The sequence below is a fragment of the Pithys albifrons genome, chromosome 16, assembly GCF_047495875.1.
Source record: "Pithys albifrons albifrons isolate INPA30051 chromosome 16, PitAlb_v1, whole genome shotgun sequence".
Lineage (NCBI taxonomy): Eukaryota > Metazoa > Chordata > Aves > Passeriformes > Thamnophilidae > Pithys > Pithys albifrons.
This window is the reverse complement of record NC_092473.1, coordinates 9660988-9682589: the sequence shown is the minus strand read 5'-3', so window position 1 is coordinate 9682589 and position 21602 is coordinate 9660988. Positions and strand designations below refer to the sequence as shown.

At 44.4% G+C, this 21602-nt stretch overlaps 2 protein-coding genes across 4 annotated transcripts in view; one reads left to right on the top strand and one right to left on the bottom strand.

Annotated features, from left to right (window-relative positions):
- Window positions 1–37: 37 nt before the first annotated feature.
- CDR2 (cerebellar degeneration related protein 2) lies at window positions 38–15725 on the top strand. Its single transcript, XM_071571482.1, has 5 exons — window positions 38–304; window positions 5462–5574; window positions 10025–10173; window positions 10335–10499; window positions 11673–15725. Exons 1-5 carry the CDS (start codon window positions 226–228, stop codon window positions 12538–12540), a joined length of 1374 nt encoding a protein of 457 aa, XP_071427583.1. The 5' UTR covers window positions 38–225; the 3' UTR covers window positions 12541–15725.
- Window positions 15251–21602, bottom strand: part of POLR3E (RNA polymerase III subunit E) — a 34227-nt gene continuing 27875 nt past the window's right edge. For all 3 annotated transcript variants that reach the window (XM_071571479.1, XM_071571480.1, XM_071571481.1), the window contains 3 exons: window positions 19219–19296; window positions 18282–18407; window positions 15251–16064 (listed from right to left, as the gene is read on the bottom strand). In XM_071571479.1, the coding sequence (XP_071427580.1) occupies window positions 15990–16064; window positions 18282–18407; window positions 19219–19296 (279 nt within the window). In that variant the 3' untranslated portion in view covers window positions 15251–15989. The remainder of the gene's footprint in view (window positions 16065–18281; window positions 18408–19218; window positions 19297–21602) is intronic.

Below are 21602 nucleotides of genomic sequence, written 5' to 3'. Positions count from 1 at the left end.
CAGGCGGGGGCGGGCGTGGCTGTCGCTGCCACGTTGCCGCCGGCGCAGCCCGGCCAGAAGGGGGAGAGGTTCGGCAACGTCCGGAACCGCTCGGCAATGGCCGGAGGCGGCTGCTGAGGCGGAGAGAGGCTGCCGGCTCGCCCTGCCCCGCTCGGCGAGAGCGGGATCATTGGGCGGGCGCCGCCGCCGCCGCCGCCTCGGTCGCCCGTGAGGGGAAGGGGCGCGATGCTGGCCGACAGCCTGGTGGAGGAGTTCGAGATCCGCGAGGATGAGCCCTGGTACGACCAGCAGGACCTGCAGCAAGGTGAGCCGGGACGGGGGACACGGGGGAGCGTGAGAGAGACGGGGTGCGGTGAGCCGGTGTGTGAGGGAGGGGGCGTGTGAGGGAGGGAACCGTGGGGATCCGCATCGGGGCTGAGAGGGAAGGGGCTCCAGCGAGCCGGGGTGTGACAGCAGGGACTCCAGCGATCCGGGTGTGAGGGAGGGAGTGCGGCGAGGGGTGTGTGAGGGAAGGGGCCGTGGGGATCCGCCTCGGGGGGCTGTGAGCGCAGGGGCTGCGGCGAGGAAGGGCGTGTTAGGGCAGGGGTCGGCGGGAAGGGCGCTCGGGGGTCGCGGGCAGGCCGGGCCGGGCCGGGCCGCGCTCGGGGGTCCCCGCACGGCCGCGTTCCCGCCGCGGCATCGCTGTCACCGCAGGGACTGCGGCCGTCTTTGTTTGAGCGAAGGAGCCGCCGCAGCCCAGCCGGAGCGTGCCGGGGTCCCTTCTCCGCCCGGCGCTCCGAAAAGTTGCACCTTGAACGGGAGGCGAAGCTGCTGCTGTTCCGGGCGGGCGCTGGAAGCATCGGGGTGGGATGCGCTATTGCGCCCTGTTGAGCTCTTTGTAAGGGCTCTCAGGCGATGAAGATGTAGTTGTAGCAGCGCTCGATTAGTTACAAGACTCATATTAGAATCTTTTTAGGTTTTCTTATTAAAATACACAAATAACTCCACTATGCCTTAGAATTACACATGGCCAGCTCCCGTTTGTCATTCCATCAAGAGATCTTAAAACATTACATGCAAGAGGTACATCCCGCTCTCATTTTACAGATGAGGAAAGAGACGCAGGAATACAAGTATAATTGCACTAAAAATCTTCAACAGGCATGATATGGAAAGAATGTGCAATTTCCTTAAGAGCTTAGTGGCATTTGTGACTGGTATTTACTTAGTTCTACTTTTTGTTCTTAATCCTGAGCTTGTTTTAAAAGGGCAGTTCAAAGCTGTGAAGTGGCTTCCTGTAAACCCACTCCAGTCTTATGCTTCTTTCTTTTATACTGAAATACAGTAATTCTTGGGGTTGGTGGGCACTGCTGTTCTGTAAACCATAAAGAAAGCTAAGCCATATTCACATTGAGATCAGGCATGTGACAGCATAAACTTTCTTTTGAGACAGGAACAGGTCTCTCTAATTGTATGCTGTATAAAATATCTAACTGTTTGAAAGCTGTATTTAGATACTCCTTGTCCAAAATAGATGTTTTCCTGGCGCTAGGATATAAACAAAGCAGTTTAAGTAAGGTCCTGAAACCATAGGATCAACCTGTCAAAAGAGAGTGGAAAATTTGAAGACATGTTTTAGCAATGTTTTTACTATATCAGTGTTCGTGGGATAGAAGACATACAAAGAGACTTCACAATGTATAACAACTGACTTCTTGCCTTCTTGATGTTTCTTTACTTTCATCTTTAATTAAAATGAGTGAAATACTCAGCAGTTGACTGCTGTGAGCTTTTAGGAAACAGTATTCCCTTCTAGAAGTTGGTGCATTCTGAGGGTTGGTGAGTGCACTCTCAACATGTGAACAGCCTTTTTCTGGGGATTCTCTCTTTAAGCCTAAGTGGAAGTGACTAATAGCCTTGCCAAAAGGGAAAGGAGGAAAATAAACAGATGGGCAAGTCGAAATGCAAAGAAGAAATTCCTTACAGGAATGCTGTACTTTATTTCTGGAGTCTGAAAGATGCATTTCCTTCTCCTCAGCCTGAGCTGTACCGGTGTGTGTAAACAGGGCAGTAAGATTGCTTATCAAGGCTCATGAAACTCTTCATAACCCAAACAATCAGTGCATGTTTAAAAACTGAGGAGTAGGTTTACAAGAAAACAGAGGTTGTAAAACATCAGAAAGCACAGAGAAACAAGCTTGTAGTCCTTACCAGCCAGTCTTTGAAACTTAAAATTAGGGCAGGGTTTTGGAAAACCTGGACAGTCTGTACATGCCACAGTCTTTGCCTGGACAGTGACGTGGCTTTTCTGGTGTGCTGTTCATGAAAACGGAATGCTCATGGAATTCTTGTAAGGATGGGAAGTGCCATCCTTCTGCAATGTCCATGTTGTGCTGCAGTATGCTGACCTTTCAAAAAGAATTTTTACATGACTTCTCCTTTTGCATCTTGCTGTTACTCACTTTTACAGAACAGAGTATTCTGAATACACAATAGAAAATAGGAAAGTAAAAAAAATGAAGAGTTTAATTCTACAGTGAAGTAAACTTCAACTAGTCTTACTTACATATCTTGCACTACCAGTGCCTTTTATGGTTTAAAAGATCAGGCTTAATTTAGATTGAAAATTTTCCAAATAATTTTGTCAGGTGGACTATGAAAAAGTAGAAGAGAAGGATTTTGTTACTGTTTTTATGGTGTTTTTTTTCAATGATAGTAATGCTGTCAGAAGAGAATGTGAAGTGCTGGTAAGTGAAGGCTGTTCAGCATCACAGAAGACATACCCTTGAAGTCTTGTTTTGTTTTAGAGCCTTCCAGTGGAGCTGTTAAACTCCAGTACAACTAATCAGATTTACTAAAATGAAGATCTTACAGTCTGCACATACGCAGTTTGCATTATTAAAAACCTCTCTGCTTCTGTCTTTGTGGTGAAAAGGAAAAATGCATGTCTGTGTCAGAACTTGCTGTTGCTTTACATAAATTTACAACAGAAAATGCAGTGTGTGCTTCTAGTGTTCTACAGTGACTCTCTCAAGAGAAATGTAAATGAACAGTTTCCCCTTTGTATCTGGAGAACGTGTATTACACACTTCACTCATAAAATTTGCTCTTTACAGGGCTTGTAGGTACTTGACAATGCAGAAAAATGGACACAAAGCAAATTCTTCATTTTAGAAGAGGTGAAATTATTTCAGTTCTTGCCTTCTCTAGAGTTAAGGCTTTATTGTGAGCACTTCCACTTGAATTCTTCCCCTCAGAAATAAATTGCCTGAATTATAAAATAGCATGTTCCTCCCAAAGTAACCCCTTTGTGCTTCTGCCAGTCTAATAAACAAAATGAGTATGTAAGTATGACATGAATTCTGTTATCCACACTGTATTCCAAGTACCCTGTGGAATGTGCTCCTTGATGGAGTAGATGATGAGGCATTCAGGAATGGAACTGCAAAATCAACATCAAAACAAACTTTCACTTTGGGAAGGGAAATGGCAGCAAGTAATTCCATTATGCATTATGTCTTTAACATAATCCTAAATCCTCTCTAAAGCTCTTATTCTACTCTATTAAAATACAAGAATGGACTATTTAGTATTGCCAGTATTGCAGAGTAGTTGTAGCTCCTCGTAAAGATCTGTGTGGTATGAGAACTTGGGAATTGGGACTCATTTTCTGTAGGATGATGGATTAACTGGATTTGAAGACCACAGTATTCTGTAATATGATAGAACAAACAGATTGGTTTCTTGATGGGAGTTACTCTGTCCATGGGTAAAAAATATGGAATCTGTTTACAAAACAGGAAAAATTTAAGCAGGACACCGTAAGATATCCAAGTACTTTAAACCCAGCACACCTTAAGATATCCAGGTGTTTAAACCCAGCTCTAGCACAGGCTGTTTCTCTATGAGTGGTGCTGTGTGAGGATAACCCAAGAATAGATCACTGTCCATGGGGCTCCTGGCTGTACATCTTGTGAAACTCTGAAGAACTCCCATGGAGAGTGATTCCTTTGAAATAGTTTCTGTGGCATTTATGCTATAATTCTGACCTTAAGGTAGGAAACAATGCACTGCAGTTGTAAAGAGTGTGTAAAGAGTAGCACAGCTGTTGTTTTGACAGAATTGGACAACTTTATAGACAAATGTTTGTACTCACTTGTCCTTGTAAGTCTGAATTTGGTCTATGTATGGAGATGGAGTAATCATTTTGGGCAGGCTGTCAGAGTGAAGGGTGGCACAATCTGGGAGCAGTGTTGTATTTATTACAATGCCAAGCTGATAAGATAATTGGGAACGGGCAGGAAAGAGGTAAGATAACGTGTTAAAACAAGGGCATTGCAATAAAATGAAAACAGAATGTGTTTTCTTCTCTAGCTATAGCTACTGATGATGCAGTTCATCTGCTTATTATAATTTCAGTCTTGTTGAAGCAAATAAAAGTTTTTCTTGACTTTTCTTCTGTCTCTTTCCCAATAATGATGCAAGTCCTGTGTGAAAACTAACTAGGTTGTATTGCATGCAGGTCATGGTCCAGGTGAACGGAAGGAGGTGGAAAATTAGAGGGTTTTAGAAGTCTGTTGGATTCTTAACATGCAGTACCCTGCACAGAGTAATTACAATTTTAACAATAACACCAAGATTTATTACTTTGTCACATTATGTTAAGTTTTAAATTACATGTGTCTTTAAACCCAATAATGTAGAGTATTGAGCACTACTGATGGTGCTGAACAAATATCAAGCTTCCCTCTAGAAAGGAACTGAGTGTTCAGGTGACTTACATCTTAATTTGCAACAACTACAGTCACTGCACCCTGGAGGTGATTGAAGATGACTGGAGTGAAATTGAGATTAAGTGCCTGAGAACAAATGATATTTAAAGTGATGTTTTGGAACACATGAAACAATTCTTGTCACTTGGGTTTATGAGCTCAGAAAGCAGAACAGTTGCATGTCTTCATCAGTTTTATGTCTTCTGAAGTTATTGTTTTACCATAAGAAGCATCTGAAACTTTCATTCAGCACTTTGATGGTGTGTGAGCTGAGCTCCCTGGTGAAGGGTGATGGGGAGGAACAGCAAAGGAAGGCAGAGCACAGTCAGCTTTGGCCGGGGGGCATTTACAGGGTCTTCTGTGCTCGTTGTTGTGAGTGCTGCAAATCTGGTGCTGTGGCAAACACACCATGGGCAGAGCTGCTGGAGCAGCACAGGGCAGACTGCGGGGGGTGGAGATGGCTGGATGTGTCTGAGGAGGCCTCACGAAATGAGAGTGTCTGCTGGGCCTCAGGACTGGCCCAGACTCGCATTACAGACACTATGAATGTTGTACTGAAGGATAAGCTAACCTTCTTGGGTACTGGGGGTAACCTGGAGCAGTTGCAACTACAATAAAAAAAACACCTCAAGTATTGCATTAATACATTTCAAAATTAGATTCTATTATTGTTTCTGTCACTTACATGCAAACATGATTTCTTTGTTCAGATCTTCACCTTGCTGCCGAGCTTGGGAAGACACTGCTGGACCGTAACACTGAGCTAGAAGAATCCTTACAGCAAATGTATGCAACAAATCAAGAGCAACTGCAGGAGATAGAGGTAAGATAGTTCAGGGTTACAAATGTTAAGGCATTTAGAACTACAGCATAAGCTGAGATCTAAATTTCTTGACATTCGATGGAAAATACTAAGCAATCTTTCACCACTTCTGCTGGTCTGAGAACCTGAGAACCTGTATAGGTTGAACATATTCAGAACTGTTTCTCCAGTTACCAGAAGCTTTGTGCCATTACATGCCATGTTGGATTTGGCTTGTTTCATGAAAAATGACTGGTATTTTTTTTTGTACAGAAAAGTTTCTTCAGTTATTTTTATGGCTAAACTTTGCTGATTTTGCCAGGTAAAATGACATCAAATTATATGATGATAAATACATTAATAATTTAAATTAGTATATGAAAATCTTAATGGTTACTGCACTGAAATTTAAATGCTGATAATTCAGAAGAGAGATTTAAGTAAAATCTGGGGGTATGTACTTCCACCAAACTGAGCTGTGGTAAAGGGAGCTAAAGTCTATTTCAGTGTAGAAAAACCTCTGTTTAACAACAAAACCCAGAAAATATCCCACTTAAATAGTATCTAAATATAGGACATAGTGGATATATTGTTCTGTATTTTCTAGGGAAATTAAAACCCAAAAGTGGAACCATCCTTTCAAAACCACTCATCTTGCTGTAACAGGATGGAAACATGGCGATCTTTGGCTTTTTTTTTTAATACTGCCTGTGTTCTTGCAGATCTGGCATTTGTCAGCCTAATGAGGTTTTTCCAGCTATTAGAGGGCAACGCATGGTCTCTGATAATTAAATTATTAAATATTCAGTACTTTGCTGACTGACAACATATTGAAAGTGTAGTCAGCATTTCAGTTTGGTTCTGGTATGAATCACAGGGAACAGGCTACACTAGATTTTTACAAAATCTGCCTTCCTTTGTGCAAGCAGAACACCTGCAGTTACAGATGTGATTGCATTTTGTACAGCTGCAGCCTGAGACTGAAACCCCTTCCTATTCCTGTGGTAACAGGTAACTTAAAGAATTCTAAGCTTAATATTTACAAATATATGTTAACACAAATGCAGCATTTTTATGAAGTGATGAAGAATTCAGAAGATATTTTTGGTTTGTATTTTGAACTTTCACTCTTACCTCATGCTAAATGTCATCTTTGTTATCCTATTCATTCTGGTACAATGGTTGGAATGGCTGATATTTATATTAGTGCCACAGTGTTAAAAGATGTATTTACTTATGTAGAGACTGAAAATAACTCATTGCCATGAATAGTTTTTATAAAAAGATCAATTCTTAAGATCTAGAGAGGGCAAACACTTCCAAGGTGCTGTACAAACACTGCACACCAGGTTCAACACCTGTATGAACAGCCCTGTTTAAGAAAGAGTTTAACACAGGTACAACTCACCTTTTGAAATAACACACCGTAACTTTGTGGTATCCAACCTGGCTCATGGAGTGCAGCTACTTAATTGGTACCACCTGCATCTTAACACTATCTTGACTTACGGAAACTGTATAATTGCTGGGCTACATTGATTTACAGAAATAGTCTAGTGCTATTAAGAATGCAATATCCTGTTGGTTTAAGCCAGTTTATTTGCTTAAGCTGTTCTGGTGGGTCAGTGTTTATTGACTACCTACGAGAGCTGCAGCACCAGGAAGTGTCCCAAGTGTCCTTCCAGCAGTGATGTATAACTGGTGTGTTTCAGGGTCAGGGACTGCTGTGCTCAGACATGCTCAGACTTGACAGATTAAGTTTTTTTCTGCTCAATATCTTGCTTTGCCAAGACTTGGCCAATACTGCTTTTTGAAGGCTTTATCTGATAACTCTTTGTTCTCTTTCCTCCTCTCTGCCAAAGAGGGTAGGAGATGTGTGTGGGGTTATCCTATTGGCTTCCTCCAAGAGGAGAGGAAGAGAGTGGGAGAAAAGTTTTTGTGCTGCTTTTGACATAAATATTGCCTGCACCTTTACTTGCCCAGCTTACTGTGTTGAGTCAAAGAACCTGTAAGCTGAATTCACATCTACTGAATAACTTGCTGGCTTCTCAGTTCCACCACCACCTCTCTCAACTTCTTTTTCCAGTGCTGTTTAAAAGTGTAGCAACAGCACAAAACTTTTCTTTCTCCAAAGAAGTTTCTCTTGCATTTGGATTTCTGATAGAAAAGGAAAAATGAACCCCTTATTCAAATACCCAGAGACACCCCCTAACTGAGGAACTGAACAATATTAGCTTACTGGCTCAAGGAATTGTTACAGGAGTTCACTGAAAGAAGTGGGAATAAAATTGGCATATGCAAGGTGTAGTCCTCAGGTGCCAAAAGCAGTTCAGCCTGTTATTTTCAAGCCTGTATTTCTGTCTCTTGTGGGAACACAGGATACACATGCAAATGGCATATCCTGTCTCTCTGCTTGATTTTTCCCAACTTTCAAGGGCTTGTCTCTGTAACCTAAATGTGATCTTTCAGCTGTTCCCGTAGCTACTCTGCTGAATTATTTTTACTAGCTTTTTCAGTGCAGTATATCCTTATAAATCTTTGGTGGTTTTTTGCTATTAATTCAGATCTTATGGGTAGCAAAGTCTAGAACTGGCTAAGAAATAATTCTGAAGTATGGCACTATCTTGTCTGCACTGAAACAGAAGGGTCAAAGGTTGTGGTATGCTTAAGATTACATCTCATATATTAAATGCTAACATATTAAGCATTTTACAGCTTTGGATCATTATCCCTGACCTCTGTGCTGACACGTGTGCCACTAACTAGTCATTGCAGATGTAATAAATGCTGGATTTAAAGGGCAACTTTATTCCTGCCTGAATCTGCTCTCAGCACTCAGACTTTGGAAATGTTGACACTCTCCATTTATCATGTGGGAGAACACAAGAAGTCTCAACTGCTGCTTCACTTTAGGGGCTCAGTTGCAGGGGAGGCAGATTAACTCTGAACTTATAAAGTATTTATTACCACATCATCTTTTGGTGGCCTGATTTATATCAGGCCAATGTGACACCACGAAGATACTGAAGATGCAAGGTGGAGAAAGTGGTGCTTCAGCTCTTCATTTAAAACTTCTCCAAAGGCTCACTGTGCTCAGTGGTAACAAAGCCTTGGCTTCAGTGCTCAGCCACACTCCTATTGCTGAAGAAAGTCTGAGGATCTCCAACTCCTTCCTTCAGTTATAGCCAATAGGGAAAGTTAATCTGAAATAGGTCACATTGAGATTCTGGTGCTAATCTATGTTCTATTTTTGTGTAAATCCTCTGTCATGTGTGCACAGGCTACAAAAGGATCTACCTAACAGCTATCATGTTGATCTTCTAGAAGTCTGTATACTGCAGTTACTAGACCTAGATTAACTTATTATCTGTTCTTAAATTGCCTAAAATGTAAACCCACCAATCTTTTAATGAGGTAAAAGGTTAAGTAGAATATTAGAAGTTTTGAGTATGTAACAGGCCCGTGTAAAGAGAGGTAATTCTGCCTAGGAGTTTGCTGGATGTTTCTTCTTGAGGTTTACTTTTCACTAAGTAGCATGTAAGTAGTACAGAATATATTGCAAGAAAAATTCTATGTAAGAGCAAAATATTTAATATTTAGAGGGTTAGTTGATTTGCTCAAGTGTGTTTCATGCAAATGCTCATGTCCCAAGTGGGACAATATAAGGCACTTGTATTAAGAGCATTAGGTGATTGTTAACTGCTCTTAGACTAAGAATTCTAAGCTTTCTGACATTATTTTGGAAACTGCATGGTCTATGTTGCAAACTGTAAAACCCAAGAGGATTAAATTAAGAATACTTCATGTGAAGCTTTACTTTGAAAAAAAGTCCAGAAGACCTTTGTTTGGGATTACAGTAACTGGCATAGTTCACTGTTATTAATTAAAGATTGAATTCAATAACTTGATTATACTGCCTGACACATATTAGCCCACATATTTAAGTGTGACCACAACCTAAATTCTGTTGTGCTGAGCCTAATGCTGCTTCAGACTGGAAAAACTTAGGTTGGCTAAAAATAAATTTAATTATGGATGGTGCTACCCAGTATTTCAGTTTTAATCCTAAAAGTTGTTGGGTGAACACTGTTAGAAAAATTTCTGTCAGAGCTCACTGCAACATTGTGGACTCAGGCTGGTGAAGGGCTGCTCTGAAGTGTGTGATGGCTGCAGTACAGCCCAGCCCCATGTGGAAGGTGTGGGCACAGGTAAGAGAGCAGCTGGTACCATCACACCCAGCCCCTCTGGATAAGGGGCTGCCTCACCAGCCTGGGCTCAGCCTCCGTGGCAAAGGCAGGCTGCCTGCTCAGGTACTGACTGTGCCTTTCAACCTGCCCAGGCCACCACAGGCATTCACATTTATGAGACTCACTGGTTTCTCTGTGAACCATGAACGTGAACAAAATGCAGGACAGCAGTCCCAGCCTGTGTGTCCGGGGGGCCCCAGTAACAGCAGGGCTGTGTCTTGCAGTACCTCACAAAGCAGGTGGAGCTCCTGCGGCAGATGAACGACCAGCACGCCAAGGTCTACGAGCAGCTGGATGTGACAGCCCGGGAACTGGAAGACACCAATCAAAAGCTGGTTGCAGAGAGCAGAGCTTCACAACAAAAGATAGTGAGGTAACAAACTTGTACAGATCCCCTGCCCCCAGTGGGTACAGTCAATGAGAGCACTCCAGGTGTACTTGTGTAGTTGCTGGGTGGGTGGCCGTGGTTAGTGTGTTCTACAGTACTGGTAAATTGAAAGGATAGTTTTACTTAGAAGTCTTTTCACCTTTCAGCTTAACAGAGACTATTGAAAATCTACAAACACACATAGATGACCTGCAGCGACAAGTAGAAGAATTGAAGAAGCCTGGACAGGGCCGGATGAGCCACGAGAGATCTGACCAGCCAAGATCAATGCACAGCTTCTCCTGCTTGAAGGAACTGTATGACCTTCGCCAGTAAGAGTTTTTCCTTACATAGGAAAGCACACTGAAACTGTTTTAAGCAAAGCTTTAAAAACTAAGACACAAGCACAAGTATCAGAGAAGCTGGCAGAAAAATTATCTGATGTGCACAGCTAGCAAAGTATCTGCACTGTGTGGTGCTGCCACTGCTTCTGATGTACTTCTAGACCACAGGAGTGTTTGTGCTCCACTTTCTGTCTTGATGGGTTCTCTCCCAGTCTCCAGCCATATCAAGTGGTAGCCTAGAAAGCTCACAACAATTTGCACCCCACTGTTTTCAGTCAGATAAAAACACACACACAGAGATAATCTAAAAAACAAACAGGCTAAATACAAAATCGTTTCTTTAACTTACCTTTCCTTAGATGTCCATGGATATTTTCTTTTCAAGGAAGGCAGGATCCCTGCAATAGCTTTCCTGAACTTAAGGTGGTTAAAATGACACTGGAGCTGGTAAAATGGGGCCTGGGCTTCCTGCTGCCTTTCAGTTTGGAGCCATTTGACCCAGCTGAGCTGCATTATTATATCCATTGGGACAGTCACCTGCTCAGTCGCTTCCAGCCTAGAAGTCAATTTTTTACATGAAGCACCTCCACAGACACAATGGGCTGTTTTGTCTGGGCTTCAACACTACATGGAGGTAGAATATTCTATATATGCTGCTCTAGAATAAATCTGTACATCCAAAAAGAAGTTGTTTGGTGACAGTTCAAAGCATAAGTGGATCCTTCAAACTGCCAAAGGCTTCTGAGAATACCAGCCTACAGATTTGCCTTGTCAGTTCTGAAGTTTGTTTCTGCCATCAACAGTGACAAAAGTTACAAGAGTGGAGCACTGTGGAAAAAACGACTGTCAGAATACTGCATGCTCCATGGAGGCAATGTTTATTTAAACTTAAATTGTAGGTTATTCAATCAGCTTGTCTGTTACTTGAAACTGTGAAAGCGCTGCCATTCTGCCTAAGGTGGGAACTTGATTTGATGGCAGGTACACATTACAAAGTGTTCTGGTTCCTAAATAGACTGATAGGTTAGTGAAATGGCCACTGTGAGTGCTGAGGTGTGTTAGCACAGTTTAAATGTCATTAGTTACTCAGGACAGGAAACCTTTAGAAGGTGTGGTCAGCTGGACTTCCTATGTTTGCTAATTCTTACTTTGTTTCTGCAGGTATTTTGTTTACGATCATGTGTTTGCAGAAAAGATCACTTCAATGGATAGTCAGCTAAGTCCTCTAGAAGAAGAAAATGAGAAGTTAAAAAAGGCAGTTACAGTTCTGCAAGCCCAGCTGAACCTGGAGAAAGAGAAGAGGGTAACCATGGAGGAGGAGTACAGTCTGATGGTGAAGGAGAACTGTGACCTGGAGCGGAGGCTCGTGGACACAGACTTGTACCGGGCTCGAGCAGAGGAGCTGGAAAACGAAGTGGCTGAAATGCGACAGATACTTCAGTCTGAAAACACATTCCATAACGCAGAGAGGTTGGTGCCAGAATCCTTTTTCATTTCATTCAAGGAATCTCTAGACAGGGAGCTTGGTCAGAGCCTGGCAGATGATGGACTTGTGACAGTGTCGGAGCTGGAGAAGAAGGCGCTGAAGCGGAGCAGCAGCGAGACCCTCCTGAGCAGCTCTGCTGGGGCAGACATTCTGAGGGGACATGAGGAAACCTGCATTAGGAGAGCTGAGGCTGTGAAGCAGCGAGGAATCTCTGTACTTAATGAAGTTGATGCTCAGTATAATGCTCTGAAAGTGAAGTATGAGGAACTCTTGAAGAAGTGTCAGCTGGATGAAGATTCCTTGAAACACAAGGCTGTACAAACACTGAAGCAGTATTCCAAAGACCTGAATGTGGGGAACACCCAGTATGATCCTTCAGCTAGCAATCAAGAATTCACAACTGTGGAGCTAAGTGACTCTCCCACAAATGCTCTTCCTGAATATAAAGTACTCTTCAAGGAAATTTTTAGCTGTATCAGAAAAACCAAGGAAGAAATAGATGAACACAGAGCCAAGTACAAGACTCTCTCGTCTCAGCCATAACCTTATCTGTTAGTAAAGAACTGTATATGAATGTCAGAAGACCATTCAAACTGATCTATTTCTTGAACACTCAAAATGAATGTTTTGGATTGGCTGGTAGGCCTGTAGTTAACAAGCCAGTTAATTAACAGCTAGTTTCCGTGTTCCTGTAGCAATAGATTTCATGTTTAGCACTGTCATACAAACTAGGGGTTGTAAAGCAAACAAACATCATACCTTAATACTACACTACTACTTCATATTACACTTCATCTCTGGCCAGAGCAGTAACTGACACTCATTTCCTTAGTCCAGTTCAAAACTAACAGAGTGAAGAACTCTGTATCTGTCAAAAGAGCCAGACTGGAGCCTTCATTTGGTTCACAGTGAGGATCTAGCCCTGTAAATACATTGATGTAGAACATTAACAAAAGCAAAGCCCCAACCAGGCAGCTTCTCCTCAGTTCTCAGGGAGGGGAGCAGTCTTGTACTTGCTTTGGCAGGGCAGCAGAGAGCTCTGCTTGCTTCAAACCAGTACCATATTTTCACATGCACTAAGGTCTCCCATAGATTAGTATAAATGTCTTTCTACTAAGAAGGGATTTGATGTAAAGTTTGTGTGGCTTTTTAGGTATGTTTCTTTCGTAGGGCACTTTGTCTTAAGGCAAGATACTGTGAATTGACTATGTATGTTATTTGGGACCTATTGTTCTCTGGTGGAATGTTTGCAAAGTACATTTTTATGTGTATTTGGTAAGATAGAGGGTTGTAATTTAGCTGTTTAGCTTTAGTGGTAGCATTGACGTAGTGGAGTAGCTTTTGATGTTACATACCACAAACTACAAGTGCTTGAGGAGACAGGCCAGGTAAAACCTTACATTGTCTATGGCTTCCAGCGTCAGCCTCTGTGCACCTATTCCATGCTGCCTGGGGGGTGGGAGGATGGACACAACACTGCCAGCACATCTCCTGCTGCAAACGGGACCACACTCTTGTTCTTCCCCTCCTTTTCCACTCCCTAATAGTAATTCATATGTACTCAAAATCTGAAAAACAAAGAATGTGGCGGAGGATGTGCTTTAGAACTGCTTCAAAGTGTCAAGGAAACAAAGTGATTAAAGAAGAGAAAAGCCACGATGAAAGGTGACATCCTTCTCCCTGTAAAGGGTCTCACAGCTTAATGTGCCCAGCAGTTCTTGGGAATCAGCTTCCTGCCTTTCCAAGTTGCTGTGATGTACCAAACATTGACACAGAATGTTGAGTTTCTCAGCTTTAGTTGAACTGCTGCTGCTGCAGCTCTGCTGCCTTACTCTGTTCTCTGTCCAGCCTGTGTGTAGCTGCCCTTCAGCTGCAGTATTAAGACTTCATGTTGTGGGATTTTCTCTAAAAAAATGTATTACAGTCTGGAAATTATTTAAAAATGGGAATCTGAGTCTTTTGAATATTTTTCTAAGCAAATAAATAATCCAGTCAAGCTACATGTGTAACTGGTAATTACATCCATCTGTGCCAATCAGGAAACACTAAACTTGGTGCAGATGGCACCCGCATTATCTACTCTTGCCATCTCCCCCTCACAGCTCAGATGGAGTTCCCATGAAATTTGTATTTTAGAAAACTTATGCTACATGGAAAGGGATAGGCCTGTCTAGGATAGAAATCCAGATGGAATTAAGTAGTTTCTCCTCGTTGTGGTGTTTGTCATTGCTGTTAAAAAAAGAGGGGGTGGGGGGAAAGCAGAAAAGCTGCAGTTCTGCCATCAGGTTCCTGTGCTGTCCCTGTTTCCCCACCTGGGGGTCTGCCCCAGCTCGGAGACTGGGCAGCAGCCACCTGGGACAGGCATGGCACAGTCAGTCACAGGGGATTTGCTACTTCCATTCCTGGTTACTTCAGGGAGAGGGGGATCCACACCTGCTGGAGCAGAAGACATGTAAAATCAGTTCAGAATTTTAGGTTCAGTAGGTGATGATCCTTTTGGCTGATTTAGAACCACTTTAATAATACATTTTTATGCTTTAAAAATACCAAAAATACACCCTCAGAACTCCCTGATTGTTCTGTAGTGTACCTCCCCCTTGGCTGCCTGTGCCATTGCTGAGCTCCGGCTGTGCTTTAACACTTACCTGTGCAGGTTGTGCAATAAACACAGTCCAGGCTGACTCCTCACAGCATCTCCTGGAGCAGCTTTCCAGCCACAGGTAATGCTGCCTAAGTGCCAGCCAGGGCTGCCTGAACACAGAACACCTCCCAGGTACACTGGTATAGTCAATAAACTACACTAGCATATTAATTAAGGTAGAATTTTAGCAGTTTAAATATAACCATTTTCCACCAAAATGTGAAATGCCCTAAGTATGGTAACAATATTCTTAGACAATCTTATCTGGATTACCCACCTTAATCTGCTTAGTTTAGCCAACAACTCAACTCAGCCTTTTCTGAGCATAAGTAGATGAAATCAATAGAATCCCCTTGAGCTTCTCATGTGATGGAAGCCACAGCAGAGAACGTCCTGTGCAGTGCCCACAGTGGGCACTCCTCATCCTGCTGGCCCGGGGCCGGTCACTGTCCTGGTGCAGCAGCCCCAGAGAGCTCAGGGCCAGAAGGGATCCCCAGCCTGGGCTCTGCACCATTCCCGACCGGGCCTTCCCATCCTCTGCAGCCTCGGCTGTGATTAGCAGGTGCAACTTCCACTTCTCCTTGGACAAATACAAGGCAGGGGAGAATTGACCTTTGAGATAAAATTTTATTTAAAAATTACACAAAATAGAGGTTTTACATGGTTGCTGTGTGGTAACTACAGCTGGATGCCTTCCAGAGGGTGCCCTTGGTTACTTACCTCACTGTATTCATTCGGTAATGCAAGAAAACCCTCAAACCAACCCCCAGCAGTAGAAGAAATCCAGTAGTTGTTCCCCATGTTTCAGGTGTAGGTACTTTTCCAAATAATTCATTTCACAGACAACAGGTGAGAACAATTGCTATGTAGTACAGAGTTCACAGACAGTGATTTGTTCCCCCCTCCCAGGCCTGACATTCCCATGAACATGACTACCTGCTCTCTGTCAAGAGGGCTGCAAGGGCTATGACAATGCTCAGACTGAAGTATGAGCATCCAGGGATTTAACAAAAACGGATGTTTGTAAACAAATTTAATTTATTGGCATTACTTACAAAATAAAGTTTTAGACCATGATTTTCCATCATGTCAGTGTCACTGTGTCGTTTTATTTTTTGATAATGAAACAGAAGGAGAATTACACCAGAAATCCCAGATTAATCAAGCTGCAGACAGGGTCCCACGGTGCCTTCCCGGCTGCTCCCATGCAAACTGGTGTGGGTGGTGGGGTGTCAGTGACTGTCTGCAATGCCCACGTGCCCCGCAGAGCTCAGGCTGTGCCCCGCACTCCCGAGGCCGCGGCATTGCTCCGGCTGTGCCACCGCTGCACGTCTGCTCTGGCGCCCCGAGATCACCTGACACCGCTGCCCCCGGACAGCACCGTCCCCTTGAGGTACCACATGCCACCGTAGCTCACACAGCAGTCCTGGGGAGACAGGGAAAGCCTGGTCAGGGTGCTCAGGCTGCCTAGGGAGGTGGTGGAGCCACCAGCCCTGGAGGCTTTAGGAGGTGTCGACCTGGTGCTGGGTGACGTGGTTTGGGGGTTACAGTGGCAGTGCTGGGTTGATGGTTGGACTGCATGACCTTAAAGGTCTCTTCTGATGATTCTGTGGTTCTAAAGTCCATGAGGTCTTGAGAACCACTGTGCGGCTCTGGGACAATAAATGTGATCAGTAACAGCATCACCCCAGAGCACGGGTCTCCCTGAAGACCAGACACCTTCAACAAAGGTGACACACAAGTGGAGAAAGGTTGAGAGACCCCTAAGAGGACAAACAGTGTCATGGCACTGAGGAACCACAGTGGCTTCCGGGGGAGAAACGGGGTCATGCAGCAGTGGCTGAGGGAAGGTTGTGTGAGGGCTGAGGACAGGGAAGGGAGCGATAAACACAGGCTGAAGCCCAGGGGCAGCCAAAGGGAGCAGCAGGACAGGGCTGGAGTGTGAGAGCAGTCACTGGATCTGAAGGCTTTTCAGAAACCCCCTTCTATGACAACTGCCTGAGCTCAGGACCATGTTCTGCCACACGTGTACGGTGCTCACGGCAGGTGAGCACACAGCAAAGGATGAGCACATGGGCTGTCTTGTGGCTCATGTCCTTGTTTCTGCAGGGGAGCACCAAGTCCCTGGAGCTCTGAGCTAACAGCTTCTCTTTTTCCTGTTCCCACCTTCCCACTTAGGTAATTCAACACAGCCTCAAATAGTGCTACAGAACTGACACAGTGGAGCTGAAATGTATCTTTTTTCCTAAACTCTTGGGACATGTGCATGGCAAAACCTAACAAACCTGTGTGAGGGCTTAGAAAGAGGGTTTGAAGACTTGATGCAAACACACAAACCCTGTCAGTCTCTTCCTCTGTGTGTAAAAAATAGGAGCACAAGCAGATGGGGAAATCGGAGTCAACAAATCCAATTTCATTCAAAGAGGAATCCAATCTCTTGTGGCTTAAAGAAGCCAGAGGATCTTCCTATGTCATTAAATCATACTTCTAAAGCTTATTTCAGAAACAAAGATGATTTCACATACTCCTGTGACAAATGTATTCAAGGCAATAAAGCCTGACACAAGGCAAGGCTGGTCACACAATGACCCAGTGACTTACATAAAAACTGTGTGTAAATTTTTTAGGGGAAGGTATTTTTTCAAGAAATTGGTTATGTGTTAAATAGAAACACCATCATGAAAAACTAATGCCAGTACACTGTCTAGATGTTCCAGGAGAGCTGAGACTTGAGCTCACCTCATCACTGATAGGTCTCCCAGCCCAGGGAGCCACACAAAATGCTGTCTAGCAGGCAGAAATGTCTGAGCTTACTCTACTGCTAAGACAACCAGGTTCTTTGAAGCAAGACCAGCTTGCTTATTATCACAGCAACTGATCTGTAATTCTTCAAAGATGGTATTATTCATTTGCAGATGACAATGTAATAAAGTACTTAAGCACTGGTCTTATTGAAGTGGGTGACAGTGAGCAAAGGCCCAGCCACAATGATTAAAGTATTACATTAGTTGGCAACTTTCTGCTTGGCCATCCTGCATCGCTTTTAAAGTCACAGCCTGGGTGATCTGTACTTTTTACCTTAAGCTTCTTAAGCAAGTAAATGGTGCAGCTTCAAAGGCAGATGAAAGGATTCAAATAAACATTCACAATGTGTTAACTCCTGCTTTGCCTGCTGTTTTTGGCCCAGGTTTTGCTCTGTACAAAGCTGTACATCCTGCTAGAGAATGAAATGTATTTCCTTCTGAATATGTGGCACTTGTGCTCTTCAGCATTAACCAGCCACAGTCAGCTGGTAACTCAGAACTGGGCAGAACCCTCCTACGTCTGCAATGTTTAACCCTGCATTATTCAAAAATAACTCAGTATCACATTTATGACACTCTATTCTCTGCTGCTCCAAGATGAGAAATAAAGATTTGTTGCAGTAATACAAAATAATGTGTGAGCCATTGCTCCTTGGAGGGAATGAAGACAGGAGACAAGTGCATTTCTAAGAAACAAGCAGAAACACAGGCTCTGTCCATATTCCAACAACACTCTATCAAAATTTGTCAGTTCAAGGTAAAATATAATCCTTTGCTCAAACCAAGCATTAGAATTCAAGTATGGATTGGATCAAACCTACAACTGAACAGAAACTCACCTTTAACACTCTGTCCACCTCCTGCTTGTTTAGATCCTCCCCACACTCCTGGCTCAGCTGGCTCTGGATCACATTCCTGCGCACTCGATAGTTTTTTGAGAAGATTTCAAGCAAAACTTGGCGATGCTTTAAAAGAAAATATCTCATAAATACACAGACAACAAATATTCCTCTTTTTCTTTGTATCAAAACTGCACGTGCCTTAGTCCAGACAAAACATTCTCTGAACTACATTAGAGGATTCTTCCTTCATCATCCTGAAACCATCCCAGACACTCCTGCTTTCCAGCAGTGCTCTGGCTTCCGAGGGCTCTACAGGGATGTCTCCACATCTTGTGGCCAGACCTGCACCAGTCCTGTGACCAAAGCTACAAAAACATGCTGAGTAAGGGGGTACAATGTATTCCTCTCAGATGAAGTATTCCTTCTCGTGGTCCACTCCAGCCAGGAGATGGACTACTACTTGACTGCTCTGTCCTATAAAAATTTACAGACACAGGAATTGCACTGTCCATGCACAGTTCTTTAGGCACCTTCCCTTTCACCTCATTTACTCTGACAGCAATTAGAACTCAGGAGATGCTCCCATATGCTGTAATGATTTCCTGTTCTAAGTACAGATACAACAGATATGTCAGTTAATCCCTGGTTAATGTTGCATTACCATCAAAAGAAAAAAACACTTGGACTGGATCCTGGTGTGAGTCCTGCATCAGAGAATCCTTTCTCCTCACAGGTCCAGAAACAGTCTCTGAGCTTGTTCCTGCCATGACTTCCAACATGTTGTGAGCTAAGAGCTTCCTTTCAGCTGGAAACTGGACACTTCAACAGGGAAAGAGGAAAGCTACCTGCTGTACTGGTTCCAGAAACATGGATTCAAACAATGCTAAATGCCCAATAAACACACAATTGTGAATGACACTTATTTTATCTTTACCTGATCATAAGTGTCACCAGCTTCCCAAAGTGCATAGACCTTTAGTTCATCTGGTGAGGCAGCAGTCTGTGGAGGAAACTGAGAACAAGAGGCTGTTAAAAATAACAGCTATTTAATGAGTTGCGCTTAATGACTCTATGATACTGTATCCCTGGACACCCATTACTGAATCAAAACTTTGCTTGCCATGTAATGAGAACTGAAGCACCAAGTGCACTGCAGGGTCTTTCTGGGGGTTTTTACATTTACAGTGGCAGGTTTTAACTCTGTCCTGGATTTATGTGCCTCACTAATCCCAGGTCAGTGTTAGCAACGAGCACGGTGTGCCCGAGGTACTGTCAGCTCTGGTTTGGGGCAGACCACAGGATTCCAGGAGACTGAGCACTGATGGACAGGGAACCAGATATTGGCTCATTTCAGGCTTCAAAAATGCAGTGGGTTTGTGTATTTGTTTTTTCCCATGTGCCAAGCTAGAGAATCACATCTGTTTTTTCTGGGGCAGAAGCCTCCCACCCCTGCACACAGGATCACAACTGCCTCCCCTCCAGACCCCAAACTCTAAAAAAACACAATACCATCCATTTGCCTTAACATTTCCCCTTGGAGCAGGGACTAATGAGCAGTGCTGGAATATGCCTTCACTCCTGACATGTCTCTTCCTGCCTGTCACTCACAATTTATTTCTTGCTACCCACCCAGATGACCTAAATCAATCAGCTATGAAAAGCTAACAAGCCAGTCCCAATTGCCCCAGCACCCCTCAATCCTGGCTGCTGGGACAAACCAAACCTTTCTTCCCAACCTCCCTCCCACCAACCAAAAGACTTGTCCATCACAGAGTGAAGGATCAGCATTTCCTTTCAGGCTTTGCCTCTGAACTTACTGCAAAGGGGAAGGGTTTTGTCCCAGGAGCTGCCTGGTGGGATTAGCAGCTCTTGCTCTCAGGTTAGTCCAAATGGCTGCAATATAATAAGGTTTTACACTTGGCTCAGAGCCAGGACTCAGATTTATTAATTAGGCTTGAAGGCCCTGACATAATGCTCTTCTTGTAATAAGGCCACTTGTTTTTGAGGAATAATCTCTCTTGTACACTTTCAGCACCAATAAAATAAAATACTTCAGCTTCCCTGCAGACAACAGCTGCAGCAGTAATGGCAAATGCAGGGCACTGGGAGCACCCCAACACAAGCTGGGCTCTGAGAAGGTGACTCAGCACAGCTCAGGAGTCTGTGCAAACTCCTCCTGCCTCAGCCACAGAGCTGAGACACAGCTGTGTTTATCCAGCCATTCTGGGAGGAAACGGCTTCCAAACAAACACAATACTTATTTGGGAGGAAAAGCCCACAGAATCTCCTCCTGTCCAGCCTCCCCCTGCAAACTGGTGCAAACACTGGTGCCAACAGCACCCTCCTCCCTGGGTGCTGTCACACGGCCTGGCCATGGGAGTGGGAAATGTCATCAGGAATTCCTTGGAGAGATGCAGCTCTGCCTGAACAGCTTCACTGTCTTGCCACCTGCTGTCCCTTTGCTGTTGTCTCTTCATCCTCACCTTGAAACAGCTCTTTACCACCTGAAAATCCTTCTGTAACAGATGTGCCCGTGCCCCTTTCTTGCTCCAAGCCCCAGAGCTGGTGTGGGGCTCCTGGGATCTGAACTGCCAGCCCGGGTCCCTGTCCCAGGTCCCCAGGGCTGCCACGTTCAAGGGAACTCTCTGGGAAGAGCCCTCAGCTCTGGGAGGTGTCTGGCTGAGCACTGAGCCTCGTGTGGCAGCTAAACCAGAGGGAAGGGGCTGAGTGTGCCAGGAAACACTGATCAGCTGGAATAATCCTGGGGGGAAACTGTTGCCTTCCCCTCTCTGGGAGCCTGGAACGGCACTAGCCCACAGGGTCTCTGAGGGCAGGGCTGCCCCCTCTCCTGGCTCTCACCCCAGCCAGGCAGCAGTTACATCATTTCCCGAGGCCCCAAAAATACCCTGAGGACTGGGGCAGAACCTTGGCACTCCACAGGCCTGGGCAGGGAGCTGGCAGGAGCCAGCCAAGGCCACCAGTGTGTAGGGAAAGGGTGTAGATCCTCAGGAGCAGATTCCTGCACAAAGGATTCCCGTGGGGCCAGACCCAGGCTCAGCACCAGGACACACCAGTGTGAGCCCAGCACGTCCCTCCTCACCCTCCCTGTGCTCTCCTGGCTGTGTCTGCCCAGGATTTGCTGTGTCCTGGTGTATGTCTTTCCCTCCCACCTGAGGAGGCTGCAAAGCACAGCAAGCCCTGCAGGCACCCCCACGGCTCCTCTGAGGCTGCAGGGGCACCTTCTCTGGCTCCCCACAAACACTTTTATCTCACACCCCGGGTGCAGTTGGTCAGCTTGATCACAAATCCTGCATGCCC

Coding starts and splice junctions, on each gene's coding strand:
- CDR2 (XM_071571482.1), top strand. CDS start 226: ATGCTGGCCGACAGCCTGGTGGAGGAGTTCGAGATCCGCGAGGATGAG. Junction 5,575..10,024: donor AGCAACTGCAGGAGATAGAG/GTAAGATAGTTC, acceptor TGTGTCTTGCAG/TACCTCACAAAGCAGGTGGA. Junction 10,500..11,672: donor GAACTGTATGACCTTCGCCA/GTAAGAGTTTTT, acceptor TTGTTTCTGCAG/GTATTTTGTTTACGATCATG.